This window comes from Rhinolophus sinicus, chromosome 17 (assembly GCF_057876585.1).
Source record: "Rhinolophus sinicus isolate RSI-liver-muscle chromosome 17, RSI-T2T, whole genome shotgun sequence".
NCBI classification, from domain to species: domain Eukaryota; kingdom Metazoa; phylum Chordata; class Mammalia; order Chiroptera; family Rhinolophidae; genus Rhinolophus; species Rhinolophus sinicus.
In genome coordinates this window covers 150411439-150427144 of record NC_142517.1, presented here as the reverse complement: position 1 = coordinate 150427144, position 15706 = coordinate 150411439, and the positions used below count along the sequence as shown (strand labels likewise).

The window sequence follows — 15706 nt, the reverse complement described above, 5'->3', positions numbered from 1 at the left end:
TGAGGTCATCATCTTTGTCATTAACAGCTCCAGATCCTTGCCATCCCTCAAGAGTCTGCCCATTCATCACCTCTGCTTTCCCAATCCTGTTCTAATTTGAGATCTTATTCTGTCACTTAACTACTGAAATCATGTTCTAGCCTTTTTCCTTGATCCTACTCTACTTCCTGCCTCACTCCATCCTGTGCATCGTTGTCAGGTAAATCTTAAGCCATTGGTCCAATTAAGTCTTTTCTGGCTCAGCACCTCCATCTGTACCCGATTCCTGACCCAGCTTGGATTAGCCAACAAAACTGCCTCGTTTTCTAGTCACTCTGTATACAGGCCTTTAATCCCCAACCAGACTCTAAGCCTCTGTGAAGAAAAGACCTATGCTTGCTAACCCATCTCAAATAGCATCCAACATAGGGCTTTTCACAGCATAAGAATGCAATTAATATTTATTCAAGAAAATGCAGGATGAATGGATACTCTATCTCTAGTCTTTCCACCACACACATACCAGGTATGCACTTTCATTTAACTAAAACCTTATTCAACCATTGGTCAAATAGTGCATCACTATTCTAAGAAGCTGAAAATTAAATAGCAGGAGCAAGGTTACCTAACAGGAAAGGAAGAGGAATGTAAACCACAGGAAAATATAGTTATGTTTTATTTCCTAAACTGAGTAGGGGGTAGACAAGTACCATTATTCTTTATATCTTTTTCATTCTCTACATCTTTCTGAAAAGATGTCTGAAACAGTAGCCAAAAACATAAGGCATACTTAAACATATATCTCCTCCTCCCAATAAGAGAGTTTTGTGTTTCATTATTCTGCTGTTTCATATGTGTTAGTTTTACTTGCTAGCCAGATTGCCAGAAAAAAATGTTTCATCATATTCCGCGATTGATATTCACTTAGCAATGACTCATAAGACTAAAACTTTCTCACCCCTCCCCATCACAGCTTGCTCAAGTAGTTAATGATAGATTGAAGCAAACCTAAATAGATTATGGCTGCCCCTAATGCAAAGAAACACAGCTGCAAATCCTATTATAATTTAGTATTCTTCTCTAATTTATCTGTTTTTGTATTTTCCTGCAAGGCAGAGGTATTATTTTGTGGGTAAATGACATTTCCCCCCTAAACAATATGATGGCTTAGCAATAGGAAGCTTATTTGTGAAGAACTTATTCTATGTGACACAGCTTCTTAGGACCATTTGACAGGAAAGAGGGGACTGTAATTTATTTGAGTACCTCATTAAGTCACTCTTTTTTTCCAGAGTAGGAGATGCTGTTTTTCAAAAATATTTTAAAACACTGAATAAAGTAGAATGTCTTTTCCTAAAGGTGTATCCAGATTAAAGCAAACTTTAACAGGTTCTTTGCTTACATTAAAAATATTCATCTGCCCATATAACCCTCTTCCCAGATGGTTAAAATATGCAAATTACATATAAACACAGTTACTTATAAATTAATGAACAAATTCAGAGTGCTCATTGGTTTTGATTTAAAATTAAACAGTGAGCTAAGAATCAAGAATTTATGGAGCTACAAGACCACAGAGTAAAACAGCTTAGTCTTTGAAGGGTATTACAAAGATTTAGGAATAGCTTGATATTTCATGACTCTATGTGAAAATTCAAAAGCACTTCATGAGGAGCTGTTTTCAATAGTTTGTTAGTCTGGTGAGTACTGAAATGCTATTGTTGATAGCACCCAGAAAAGCATCTTAGAGATTTAAAAAAATGCTCAAAGGAAATACAGAAAGCATAAGCCCAAATTTTAAATGAAAACTTAATTGATGATGCTGATATGAAACTCCGGGAGTTAGGGTTTGTCCATCGTGCAGCTGTGCATGCTGGGGTTAAAAACTCAATTAGTTTTAGTTCGTCCCAGCCTTTCCTCTAGGTTCAATGACCTGGACATAAAATTTCCACTTTAATATGGCAAACTTAATTAACCCCATTGGAATTTAAAGGAGCTCATGGGAATTACAACAGACACCATCCTTTACTAATTACCACGTTGAGTTTTGTTGGGCAATCTCCTCCTCATCAGATAACTCTGCTGGGGCTTTCACCAACATCATGGCTCTTCACACGTGACTGTGTGCCCACAAACATGAACTACGCCCCTTTCCCAGACCCAAAAAGGGGAAAATGTACTCTATTTCTTAAATCTAGGCAAAACTTCTAGAAACTTCTCGTGGGTATTTGCAGCCCAGGTATGTCACAATTTCAATCCTCATGGAGACAATGATGCCCTATCTAAGAGCTCAGGTCTCAGAAGCGAGTGTGTATGTGAATTGCAGGTTACATCAGCAACATCAATCATTATGCTTGAATTTAGCTCAGCTGGCAGCCAAGCATAAGACTGTGTCCTCACCCCAGGAAAGACAGCCAATTCCGCCTGGGGTAAGGGGAGGAAAGTTGAAAGTGGGAACTATTTATCACCTCTTTTCTTTGCCCAATAAAAATTCTAAATTTCTTCCCCATTCGCACTCTAGGGGGAGTCACAAACTCTAAACAGGACCTCAACGATACGCCCCTCCAGGGAGGAAGAGGTTATATAAGGGGGGGTCTAAGCCAGCCAAAATGCCAGGGACATAACCCCCCAGGACTACAAAGCTTTTGGGGTGGGGTGGATAAGGGTAAGAGGTGGCAGACTTATTCTGAAATGGGCAAACAGCCCATACATTTGATTACTGATATTCACTTCAGAGGAACAGGATTTTACTTTCCTTTCGACACCCAGAATACAAATGAGAGAACAGATCGACATACAAACACCTTGCACATGGGAAGTCACAATCAAGAAAGCCCTCGCGTTTGCAGGACGGCCGTCCTCACCAAACACCACTGTGGACTCTCAACTCTTCACCCACGGCAGTCCACCCGTCCTCCGCACAAATCCTAATGTGAGCCTCTTATCTAAACCTGACAACTGGGTGCCTGGACAGGAGGAAAGGGGTGGAGTTTCTCATGCCAAGACATAAGCAACAGCACCTCTTCCCTGTACCAGATGCCCAGCTCCTGCTTCATCCCATCCCCCACCCACCCCAAACCCCTCTTCCTGACTTGCATCTGCCAAGCCCTCCTTTCTCAGCTCATTTTTAGCTTTATTTTCACCCTCACCACCTACTCCATTTCCCTACCAGGTCCCATTTCATACCCACTCCCCACCATACATCAGCAGAAACACAGCGCACACTTGGTGGTTAGAACACAAAGAAGCTGTACTCCCAACCCCACAACTCGGGAGAGGAGAGTGCCAGGGATGTCAACATGCAAATATGGATGAGTTTTCCTAAGGCGTCTTTCAGCATTCCTACGTAAGCTTGTGTCCACGCTGAGGGTACACTAGGCTTCCCTACCTAGGTCTGCGTTCCTCACCACATGTTTCTTTAGGAAAATAGGATGTAAGTTCAAAACACGAATTAAGGATCACAGAGTTATGAGTTGGGGGACCCCTCACCCCAAGAAAGGGACAGGTGAATTCTTAAATTGATTTTTTTTAAAAATAGAGAATTATTAATACATCCATGAAATGCTATACGTTTTAATGTCTATTACACATATTTCCAGATATAGGGGGAAAAAGGCAAAATATCAAATGTCTTCATGAAAAGGTTTCAATCAATTTGGATTGTGTTTTTTTTTTTGCCCCACTTCAATATGCCCCAAAGAAAAATTTTAGATGTTAAATAAGAAGCTTTCAAAGGCTCCCAAATGGTTTTTTAAAAAGCTAGTTATTATAAGCTTCATCCAGCTAAAGTTTCAGCTTTTCAGCCAAAGCTCATTGTTGAATGTTCTAAAATGATGGAGTATAAAATAACAACAACAACAATAACAACAACACAAAGTCTTGGAAGCAGTCTACTGGTTGGTTTTTCATACCCCCCCAAGCCCAGGGAGGTCAAAATCGAGAGGAAATAAGAGTCAACCCTTAAACAATGCATATGCACCCACTCAATTATTCCTACACTGTATATGTAATTCCAAGAATTTATGTTAGTTGAATAGCTCTCTAACTGCCCGAGGAAAAATACTTCCCGAACACATTCAGTTTTGCAAAGCATTCCTGCAAGAGGCATCTCAAGTTTCACTCAGAAATGAAGTGTCATTAGTTAAAATCTTTAGGGGGGAAAATCATTGAAAACATATTCTTACCATTCTCATTAGACTCTGTTGGCTTGGACACTTCTCTGAAAGGGATTATAACTGCGTCTCCAGGCACTCTGGGGCTTTCCACATACTTGGGCTTCCTGACGGGACCTGCAGTGGGAAAGATCTGAGTGTGGCTAATTTTTTCCAGATGCAAACAAAGCTTGAGAATGTACAGTGTGTGTCCTTACCAAGACCCAAATATGCCTAAACGGAAAGCCAGCCCTTTTTCCCTCTCTTCAACACACACACACACACACACACACACTGGTACACATGCTCAGTCATTTCAGTACAGACATGGGAATGTCCAGTCTGAGCTGCCAAAGAAGAAACGGGTAAGCTCAGTTTCGAGAATGTAAACTCGTAACAAAAACAAAAGCTGCTCTTTTGCTGTGAAGTCTCCACAGCTGTCTTTGGTGTATGTCAAGTAAGTGATTTTGACATGTTCAAACCTGGATGGCTTATGGCGAAGGGGTTTTTATTTGGAATTTTTCTCTAACTGGGGCAAAGACGACTGGGTTGCTTGGTATCTCCAAAGTCAGAAAGCGAGGATTACAAACAGCCAGTCTGTGCTATCAGCACACTCTGAGCAGCCGTAGAACACAGGCATTTTATCAGACTGGTGACGCATGGCAATTGTGTGGGGCAGAGAAGATGATTGCTTTCTTGGCAGCTGACACAGCTGCCTTCAAAAAGGCACAGCAGCCAATCCGGCACGTGATTCAGGGACACAAGGGAGCCACAGAGTCCTATCCCTCACCTCTCCCTCAACCCCAACTTATCAGAAACTTTGGAATTTTTAGTAAGACTGAAGGGAACCCTCACACGTTGCTAGTGCCATGTACAGGGGCAGCCACTCTGGAAAACATGTGTGACAGTTCCTCAAAAGGTCAACATAGCTATCACATAGCTCAGCAATTCCACTTCTATGTGAGGATATGTTCACACAAAAATTTGCGCAGAAATGCTCATAGTGTGGCATTATTCATTGCAGCCAAATGTCCATCAACTGCTGACAACTAAATGTGATGCATCCATACCACGGAATATTATTGGGCAATAAAAGGGACTGAAGTACGGATTCACGCTGCACCATGGGTGAAACCTGAAAGCATTATGCTAAGTGAAAGAAGCTTGTTCCCAAAGGCCACATATTATATGATCATATTCATATGGAATATCCAGAATAGGAGAATTTATAGAAACAAAGTATGAATGGTTGTCAGGGGCTGGGAGATATGTTGGCTTGTGGGGTGAGGGCCAAGGGGTGGTATGAGACTTCTTCTGGGGGTGATAAAAATGTTCTAAAATTAGGCTGTGGTGATGGTTGCATAACCTTGTGAATATGCTAAAAATTGCTGTAGTGTACACTTCAAATGAATGAACTGTATGCTCTGAGAATTATATCTAAACAAAACTGCTTACAAAACAAATAATAAAAAAGACTGCCTATTCTGTCCGTTCCTTTCAAACATCACATTCCATTTGGTCCAAAATCACCCACTGGACTCTCATTTTCCCTTGTTGCCTCATACTGAAAGTGTGCTTTTAACAAGGCCACAGAATTAGGGAACATTTCACATCAGCAAGAGAAAGGGTGGTGGGAAGAGGGCCAGACAGGCATCCAGAGCTTGCCCGCTGGCTCAGCCCCGAGCCTCAGCCATGACCCTCTTGGGGCCTCAGCTCCTTCCCATACACTGAAGGGATGAGTCAGGTGAATTCTGAGCATCCTTCTGTGTCAAACATCTTATACATCTGAGAAATTCTGTTCAGAATGTGGCTTATGGTGAGAGATGCTGCCATCTAAAGGTTTCCTGCAAAAGCATCTATATTACCATAAAATAATCCAATTCCCAGTCGGCTATAATGTGCTACAGCTTAAACTAAACTACATCACCAAAGAAGCTTACAGTACTTAACAACAAGGAATATTATTTCAAACTTTAGAAACCAGGGTTTTTAAGTGGCTAATGTAGTATTTAATCATATGGCTGTCTTCATTATTTATGTAACCCTGTCAGAAAGGGAGTTTTTTAAAGGTTAAAATGAACTGGTAATGAGGGAAGAGGAAGAATATGATCACAATATAAGTGGAAGATGTAGGCCATACAGCAGAATACAAAGTGCAATTCAGATTTTATCTAAAACATAGAAATATGCATGGAAGGAAAGACGGGGGGGAGAGGGGAAGCTAAGATATCTGTTGTGGGGAAGCCAGAAACTAGGAGGAAGGGCCCAAACAGGGTAGGCAGACATGGAAGGACAAATACAAGAGCCTTTCTACATATACATTTTGTTTGGGACCTATTCCTCATGGTAAAAGAGATCACGGACATATTTCTCTCTCATCATCTGCTCTCTCCCATTTAAAGGACTTAAGGGAGACACTGCCTTTTATTATTATTGTTCCATGATTCCAATTGCCCCAACCAGCAACCATGCCACTGCTCAAGAGATACCTATGAGTTTCTGCTCACCTTCTCTTCAGGGTATAGTAACGGCAGATCTAAAGAGATCTACTTCCAGGCTCCCAATCTACCTACCCCATACAGCCTTCAAAAATATTCTCTAATAGTAAGTACTCTCTTAAAATGTGGATTCTTTCACATGGATGGACAACGGTTATCATGAATGGTTAGAACGTCGAAACCCAATGTCCCACAGTGCCTTCAGAAACCATCCATGCCCACCCATTTAATTGTCTGAACTGTGTTCTGTTCAGAGGCTGACCACTAGCTGTAAGAAATACTCAACACTGAGGAGTGAGGGTGTGAAGAGCAGAGCCCCAGGAGGCGGGCAGACGTAGGCTTACCACAATGGACAGTGAGGCTAGATACGAAAGGAGGCCTAGAATATACCAAAGTAAATAAAACGTGTATTCAGCGGTCACACAAGGCTAAGCACTTAAAAACTTTAACTCATTCAATCCTAATGACTTTGGGAGAAAAGCACTATTTACCCCCCATTTTTAGGTCAGGAAACTGAGGCTCCCATCAGTTAAACTATTTGATCATGGCCCACAGAGAGCAAAGCAGGAATTCAAGTAGTTTTGCAGTCTGTGCAGATTTGAACTAAACCTACACTAAACCACCACTCAGCACTTGTAAGACGAGGAAATCCAGATTAAACATGCATTTATAGAAAAGGCCAGGGCAGTAGAACCTTCCACCACCCAATCGTCTACGGACCTCGGCTGTATAGTCAGCAAATCTTTTATTCATACTTACTTGTCTCTGATCTCCCCTAACTTTTACTAGGAGTTAAAATATTATGAGGTGAATATAAACAACTGCTCTCCAACATGATCCTTTTATTTAAATTGCTTTTCACAAAGAGCTGAACCTGAAATGCTATAAAACAAGATGAATTTATAACCATAGAGGTTTTACTCTTTCCCCCTCTCAATTGCTCTTTAGAGAATTTGTGTGTACTTTCCATTAAACATGAGCAGATGAACACTCATTTGCCTTCACTCCCTTTCCAAACACCATTAAAGTTGCAGTAAAGAGATTTGAGAGAGACCAATGGGGAAGGAGACCACCAGAGGCAAGAAACCAAACTTCTGAAAGTTGGAAATAGATTGCCGAGGAGCAGTGGATGGAGCCAATGAGAAAAGGTGAGCACCGGGGAGGGCTCAGTCTCAGAGACAGGAGAACCCTCTGAAGGCAGGGGCACGGGTGGGGCCAAATACAGGATCATGGGTTGAAAATCTATTTAAGGGAGAGTAAGGCCCCCCTCTCCCAGAACCTCCCGTGTCCTGGAGGCTGAGTTTTTCTCTGGAAAGGCTGACTGCCAAGACCATGGACACTCAAGAACTGAACTCCTAAGTGTTACACTAAAACACTGGGATGGAGAGAAATTCTACATGAAGAATGGTGGGTCGCCGATGGATGCCTCCTCCCACTCAGCTGTAAGAACACTGACAGTAAGCTTACCCACCATGGGAGGAGAGATGCCATGGCAGGAAGGGACTAGAAGATTCTTCTCTGGGGAAACTGAACAAGAGGAAAGACCTATAAATAATCACGGTTGGGGATGTGACTCCAAACAAGTGGCGGATCCCTGACCAACCACGTTACCACAAAGTTCATGCTCAAGACATTCACCTGTTTCAATCAGCGTTTTAGCACCTCATACTTACATACAAACTAGGATCATCAGACAGTTCAGGAAAGACCCTACCCTGAGAGACAGACCCCACAACAGGTTATAAAAGGAACTCTGAGGAATCAGAGAAAAGGCGAGGAATGCTCTGCAGAATGAGAAGAGCTATGGCATCCACTACATAAGGGGCTACCATGACAAGGGACATTCAGGGTCTGTGAGGTAGTCCGCTGAGTAGACTGAGGACAGCTGGAGGCCACACCAGTTATGAAATCATGAGGCCCTGATCTTACACTTAACCTGTCACCCATTAAACCACAAGGACAATGATTTCTATGCCACTGAAAGGAAAAACTCCCTCTAAATGAAGTGGCCACATTCCTTCTTAAGTGATCAACGTAGATCAAAACTAAATCATCCATCTCCCCAACACTCTCTTACTCACGGGAAACTACTGACCAGCACTTTTCCACCCATCTTTTTGTTTAAAATGTAATACTCAAAATTCCCAAGCACAAGCTACCTTAAAGTGAAATGATTCCCCCCTTTTACATAAACCAAGTGTTATCAGGTTAATCTCCCCAAATTGACCAGCATGTAATACTATATAATAATTATCCAGTAAGCATGGTATTCCAGATATTAGTTAGGTTGTAAGGCAAGATGCTCTTAAAAGCAAGAAAAGACTGTCAGGTACTAGCTGGAAAATCTGCTCATCTAGAAGCCAATGTTTCCCTGTCACCCCGACCTCACCTCCCTCACTCCTGGGCAATGGACAGAGGGCGGGCCTGTAAGGAAGACCACCCTTCTCCTCTCAGGGTCTCAGCAGGGTCAGGGCTGTGGTTGGAGTGCCAGTACTCCCAGTTACAGGGTGTAAGGGAAATGGGGATTGCTCTTGATCATAAGTTAAATCCACTTCATTGCACCTCTGCGTCCCCATCCTCTCCTTCTTCCTCATCCCCATCCCTTCCTTCTTCCCTCTCCCCGCCTCCTCCTCCCCATTCTCTGTCACAGGATACTGTGGGAGGGGGCTCTCCAAGTTAAGGAGCTCATAAGTTCAAGAGAAACACAAAATGTGCCCCAAAGAGGTTTTACAGAGGTGCCCATTTACGCGGTGTGCAGGAAGAGCGCTCCTGCCAGCTCCTTTCACTGCACAGAAGGTCCTTGGGTCAGTCCAGGAGTGAGCGGCAATGGGCCCTTAATCACTTCATTCCACAGCCTCAGAGGCACAGCCTTCTCCCCATCCAGGCTGGTGCCTGCATGTAAACCCCCAAACACACTTTTCCCAGCGGCCAGTTTTCCTACTCTTTTTGACATTTTAATCACACAGCTGACTATTTTGCTACTTAGAAACTGCCATATAAGGAATATTTTGCAAAAAGGGATGGCAGAAATAAACTAAACTGGGCTTTATCTCCAGGCAGTGAAAGAGAGAAGGGCAGGGGTTACTTTTCATTTCTGAAAAGTTTCAGTTATACACACACACACACACACACACACACACACACACACACACTATTTGGAACTCAGAACACCTGAGGCTACTTATTGCATTTAAAGCAGATCTCTTCACAACATCTGGAGCCCATGAAAAGTAGCACTTTGCGTCATCATTTTAGAAAATTTTTTAGCGTCTTGAACTTTCATAGTAAAGGTTCCTGTCAATTTTATCTGGTCTAGGTTTTCATTTCACATTGGGAAATGTTCACAAGATGAGAAAAAACTGAAAAGGAGATGAGGAAGAGGATTTGGGGTGGGGGGGGCTTTATTACTAAAGCGAATATCATTAGTCATTTCCAAATGGTCAACTGTGGTTAACTATCAGATCACAGTCTTGGATTTTTAGACAGCATGATACCTAGGATTCCAAAGTTGGACCCCTGTCTCTCCTGAACCCCAAAAATAAAGTATTGAGGGAGAAAGGAGGAGACATACAATTTGGGACTGAGAAAGGAGACAATGTGGCCTAACATGGCCTAACAGGAGCACTCTGTCACGCAGACCTGGGCTGACACCCTGCTGCTCTGTCCCTTGCTGAGCTGAAGCAGGTGAATGAATGGGTGGGACCGCCCACGACCCTTCTGTGAGGGGTGAGAGGCCCTGTCTGAGACGGAAGATAGAACCAGATGATGAACGGACCCCGTCAGAATGCCTCAACTCAAGGGAAGGGCAATTGCAAGCACCAGATGTTGTCCATCACTTGGATTTCTCCTAGGAGGTGCAGGAGACAAGCTGTAAATAAACCCTTAAAAGGTTGCTGGAGATGGTTGTACCCGAGGGAATAACAAAAGGCAGCAGTAGGCTCCCCTGACCCATGTGCCTGGGTCCTGGGAGGTGATGGGGGGCAAGGATCCAGGAGAGAAGTGCATCCGCTGCCCCAGCAGCAAGGGCTTCCCAGGTCATAAGCACATGTAACATACCCCTCAGGGACTTCTAGAAATTTCCAGAAACACTTAACGAGGGCCTGGGGCTTTGTGAAAGGAGAGGAGGGCGGCAAGTCAGTGCAATCTGAGTTATTACTACTAACATGACCTCATCCATACCCAAAGGCAAGTGAGGTCTGGGGAAATTCAGATGGTAATTCTAGGGAAGGGAAAAAAAGGTCCACAAGAGGGGAAAAAATAGGTCACCCGCTGATCTTGAATGAAATATAGAAAAGTTACCTGACACTACTCTGGATAAGCCTCCATTTTCTTATTTCGAATACTTGTGTGTTTTTTTAAGAAGGGTGGACAGCCTTTATTCATTCACACAATGCACAAGGCACTGTGTGAATGCAAACGTCCATTACCATGAGGTGCTTAAATCTAGTCGGAAGACAGTACATCAAAATGGAGCCACGCTCCTTTCAATAAGGCATCATTACAGTAATTGTTGACAAAAAATTTCAAGTCTGTTTGTAGTGCACATGTTTACAGCACTATGAGTACAATAAACTAATTCAACAAAATAACCTGGGTCATGTTTCCATTTTCTGCCAATGTAGGTTGAGCTGTCATACTGTTCCTATACTGTATGTAATTCCTGTACATAGTAAAGCATAGAAATGCATTAATTCACTTTACTAGACAGGTATCTACAAAAGTCCCCTGCACGCCCAGCACAGGGTGAGAACCAGGCGGGGACCGTACTCTCCTGAGGTTCTCAATTGAGGGCACAAGTGTCTTTATTACCTCGCCTGAATTTTGCTTCAAAACACTTCTTCATAAAGAGTGTGCTGTAAACGCGTCAGCTGGCTCTAATCTGTCACCTAAAGGCAATGTACTGCCTTCATCTGGAATACAGACTCCAGGAGTACTTAACTAGCTTTAAATAAAAAAGCCACACTCAAGAGAGGTCACCGCAAGTCAGTCACTAGCCATCCTCATCGCCAACCAGCACCAAGGTGAGGCTGACCGGCACACTCGCAGTTAGAAGCGGACACTCACACTGGCTAAATTACTGACTTTGTTAATTAGTGTAATGGTTGTTGGATATTTATTTTCAGTGGTGAAATTCATGGTATTTGTGGTGAGAGACTGACTAGAAATATCACAGGAGCCCTCTGGCCCTTGTATGAGCCAGGTATAAACATCTAGCAGGCCCTGAGAAAGGCACCCTGGACTGGATAAATAAATGGCCCCAGGTCCAGCTCCTGATTCCAAGGAATTATTAGGCCCCTGATGCAAAACAGCAGGATGCCCGGAATGCTGTCTGTGGCAGGTGGCATCCTAAAATGTCACTCCCAGATTCCCGACTCCTGGGTATTGAGTCAAATACAATCCTGGGCACTGCTATGAAGGGACTCTGTAGATGGAATTAAGATGTAAGGTTAATATTTAGCTGACCTTAAACTAGAGAGAGTACCCTGGGTTACTGGGTGGGCCCAATGTCATCACACAACCCCTGAAAAGCAGAAGAGGAAGACCCAAGAGTCAGTCTTCAGCTCATGCACACGTGTGACATGCCCCTTGGGGGACTGCCGGAACCGTGTTTGTAAGGGCCTGGGAGCTTGTGCAAGGAGAAGAAGGTAACGAGTCCATGCAATCTGAGTTATTACTACTAACGTGACCTCCTCCATACCCAGAGTAGGAGGTCAAAAGAGGCAGAAGCGGGGCATGCGGTCAGAGAGACTCAAAGCGAGAGAAGGATTCCACCCTTCTGGACTTGACAGTCGCCAGCTTTGAAGATGGAGGAAGGAGGCCACCAGCAAAGGAATGTAGCCAGCCTCTAGAAGTTGAGAACAATCCCCAGGCGAGAGCCAGCAAGGAAGTGGGGACCTCAATCCAATAGCCACGTGGCACTGGATTCTGCCAACCTGAACGAAACTGGGAATGTTCCATCCCCTGAGACTCCATAAAGGAAAGCAGCTTTGCCAACATCTTCAGCTCAGCCTTGCTGAAGACCCAGAGCCAAGACCCAGCTGTATCACACTGTGCCTGGGCTGCTAACCTCAGAACTGTGAGGTAAGAAATTTGTCTTCAGCCGTATGTTTGTAGTAATTTCTTAGGGCAACAATAGAAAACGAATACATTGTCTATGAAATAGAGAGACTTGCTATAGATAAACACTGAATACAAGGTGCTGTCAGGACACCGACCCCTTCAAAGGACAGAGCTAGAACTTTACTAGATAAATGAAACTAGTTACATGGCTGCCTCATGCCAACCTGGTAATAAATCTACGTATGGGCAGAACTCAGTCTGAGCTTTGTTTTCATTCTTACCTGAGTGAATTTATACGGATGAAATCTCTAGCCCTCGCTTCCTCTAACTCTGGTAGTAATTATAATTTACCATAAAGAATCTAATACCTGAAGTTGATTTCATTATAAGAACCATTAACTAAAATGTCACAAATGAATAACCACACACCTTGGTTTTAACATGTCCTTGGAAGAAAGAGCTGAGTCCTTCCTGGAATGGAAATTTCAGAGTTTCTCTAAGGAACTAGGGAAGGAGTTCTCTTGTTATTAAGGGGAAGGGTTCTCTTGTTATTTACACTAGCAGAAAATGAGCCCTCAGCTGCATGATAGTTAACTGACTCCCAAAAAGAAGGAAGCAGGGTCCTTGAGAACTTTCCCTGTGGGTTCAGGCCAGCTGTGCTCTAGACCTGAGCAACAGCATTTCCTGCGATCTTGTTAAAAATGCAAATTCTCAGCCCGAGTCCAGACCACTGAGTGACTCTGGTAGCACTCAGGCCTGAAAACTGGGTTAGCTGGTCTGATGTAGCTGTTCAAGACCTGGCCCCTTCTCTGCAGCAGCTTGACAGTCAAGTATGAAGATCAGACAGAAACAGTCACGGCCCAGTGTTAAGTGACTTGGGAAGGACAGCAGCGGGGAAGGGAAGAAGGACTTAAGCGGGGCCTGAGGATGAGGTGGGGGTGACATCACTACCAGAGGGAGTGTAGGGAGATGGGGAGAGAGGGTTTTACTTTTTCCATTCCTACACAGAAGGAAAGCAACTTGAGGAAGAGAACCTTACTACTCTTTGGCTTCCTTACAGTGCTTACCACAGTGCTGTGTACTCAGTAGGTACACAAATATTTATTAATTTTGACAAGAAAAGGCTTCCTTCTGCTTTTCAAAGGAATTACACTTGTTTGCTATAAACTAGTAACTTCTAAGGGATTTCCTGACTTGGGAATAGCTTTGAAATATTCACACAGTACTGTGGCTACTATGGAATCCTGTTCTAACTGCATTCACTTTCCATTGCGGGCAGGGGATGTCGGGGGAAGGGGTGGCAGGGAAAAGCATGGGTCCCAGTTCATCCAGAGGTTCCCATCTGTTGGGAGGTGTTTCATGACCCCTCCTTAACCATCCTAGAGAGGGCAGAGGGCAGCGCTATGCAGAGGGCAGTCCTATTCTCACCCATCAGCTCTCTGCCCATTCTCCAGTGGCCAGGTCATCTCCATCCTCCTCAAACATGCACTCCTCGCCCTACACAGGTACCCTCACGTCCTACATCACAGAGGAAACGGCCATCAGAAGGAAACACGTGGAACATTCCTGAGCTGCACCCTCACTTGCAACAGTCCTCATCCTGTCACATCCATGAAAGCTACTACTTCCATCTGTGCTCAGGGTGCCAAGATCCAGGGAAAGAAAAGGGAGAGAGATGCAGAATCCAGCAGTTTCTATAGGGAAATATCTATAAGAATTGTCGCTCTGGATAGGATTTATCCATTTAATCTGATTAAGTCAAAAGATTAGCCATGGATGTTGGTTGCAATCTGACTAAGGTGAACTGAGACCATCAATTAAGGGGTCCAGTTTGGACAATGAGCTACCTACACACCTACTAGAATGGCTAAAATTTAAAAAAGAAACAAACAGCAACAGAAAAAAAAAAACACCCCTGAGGATTAAAAACTGCTGGTGGGGATGCAGATCAGTGGGAACTCTCCTACATTGCTGGCGGGAACGCAAAATGGTACAGCCATTTTGTAAAACAGGCATTTTCACATAAAATTAAACACACTTCCCATATGACCAAGCAATTCCACAACTAGAAATTGACCTGAGAAAAATGAAAATGTATACTTACCCCAAAACCTGTATGCACATATTTATAGCCATTTTATTCATAATCATTCAAAATTGGAAGCTACCCAAATGTCTTTCAACTGGTGAACAAATAAACTATGGTATATCCATGCAGTAAGGCGGTATTGATACCCATTACAACATGGAGGAAATTCAAACGTACTATTCCTAATGAAAAAAGCCAGCCTCAAAAGGCTGAGGGAATATTTTAGGGTGAGGGAACTGTCCTATACTTGATTGTGGTGGTGGTTACACAACTCTATGCATTTGTCAAAGCTCACAGACCTCCACAACAAAAAGGATTTTATTGGTGTATGTAAATAAAAATTTTGCATTAAAAGGGGGGGGGGCTTGACTTAGGGTGGCCATTTGTACAGTGGAGTATCACTCTAGCTGTCTCAAGCCTCTATCCTGGGCAAATATCTCTGACCGACTGAGAGGCCAAGCCCCAGCATGTAGCCTCCCTTTCATCTTGGTAAGAGAGCCCTACTTTTTAACTGTTCACTGTTTTTGAAAGTACCCAATACTTGGAAGGAGACAAGAGAAATTATAGCATGTTCCTTCAGTTGGGGGCTGGAAGTTGTTTATGTAAAGCAGACTCTCCAGGGCGATCTCATTCTATAGGTGTGTACTCTTGATTGACTTTCTATCAACTGGGCTATTTTACAGATCTGCAAATTGCAAAAAACTGATAGCAATGCGAATGGTTCCTATCCATAGCAATGCAAATGAATTTTGACTGATGGAGAACACAAATTTGTGTAATCCAAATTCTCATTTACACTGATTTTAACATCTTGTTCATTCCTTCCTTAATGAGCTAAATAAAATTGTTGACATATGACCTTTCTTTATTTGCATAGCATAGTTTTGCCTTTTTGAAAACAAAAATTATACTTTAGCAGAACAGTGCAG

General features: G+C 43.2%; 1 protein-coding gene across 15 annotated transcripts in view; it reads right to left on the bottom strand.

Annotated features, from left to right (window-relative positions):
- Positions 1–15706, bottom strand: part of TANC1 (tetratricopeptide repeat, ankyrin repeat and coiled-coil containing 1) — a 218548-nt gene that overhangs the window by 81908 nt on the left and 120934 nt on the right. For 12 of the 15 annotated variants that reach the window (XM_019727214.3, XM_088794246.1, XM_088794245.1 and 9 more), the window contains one exon: positions 4164–4268. The exons of the other annotated variants lie outside the window; for them this stretch is intronic. In XM_019727214.3, the coding sequence (XP_019582773.3) occupies positions 4164–4268 (105 nt within the window). The remainder of the gene's footprint in view (positions 1–4163; positions 4269–15706) is intronic. 15 annotated transcript variants of the gene reach the window in all.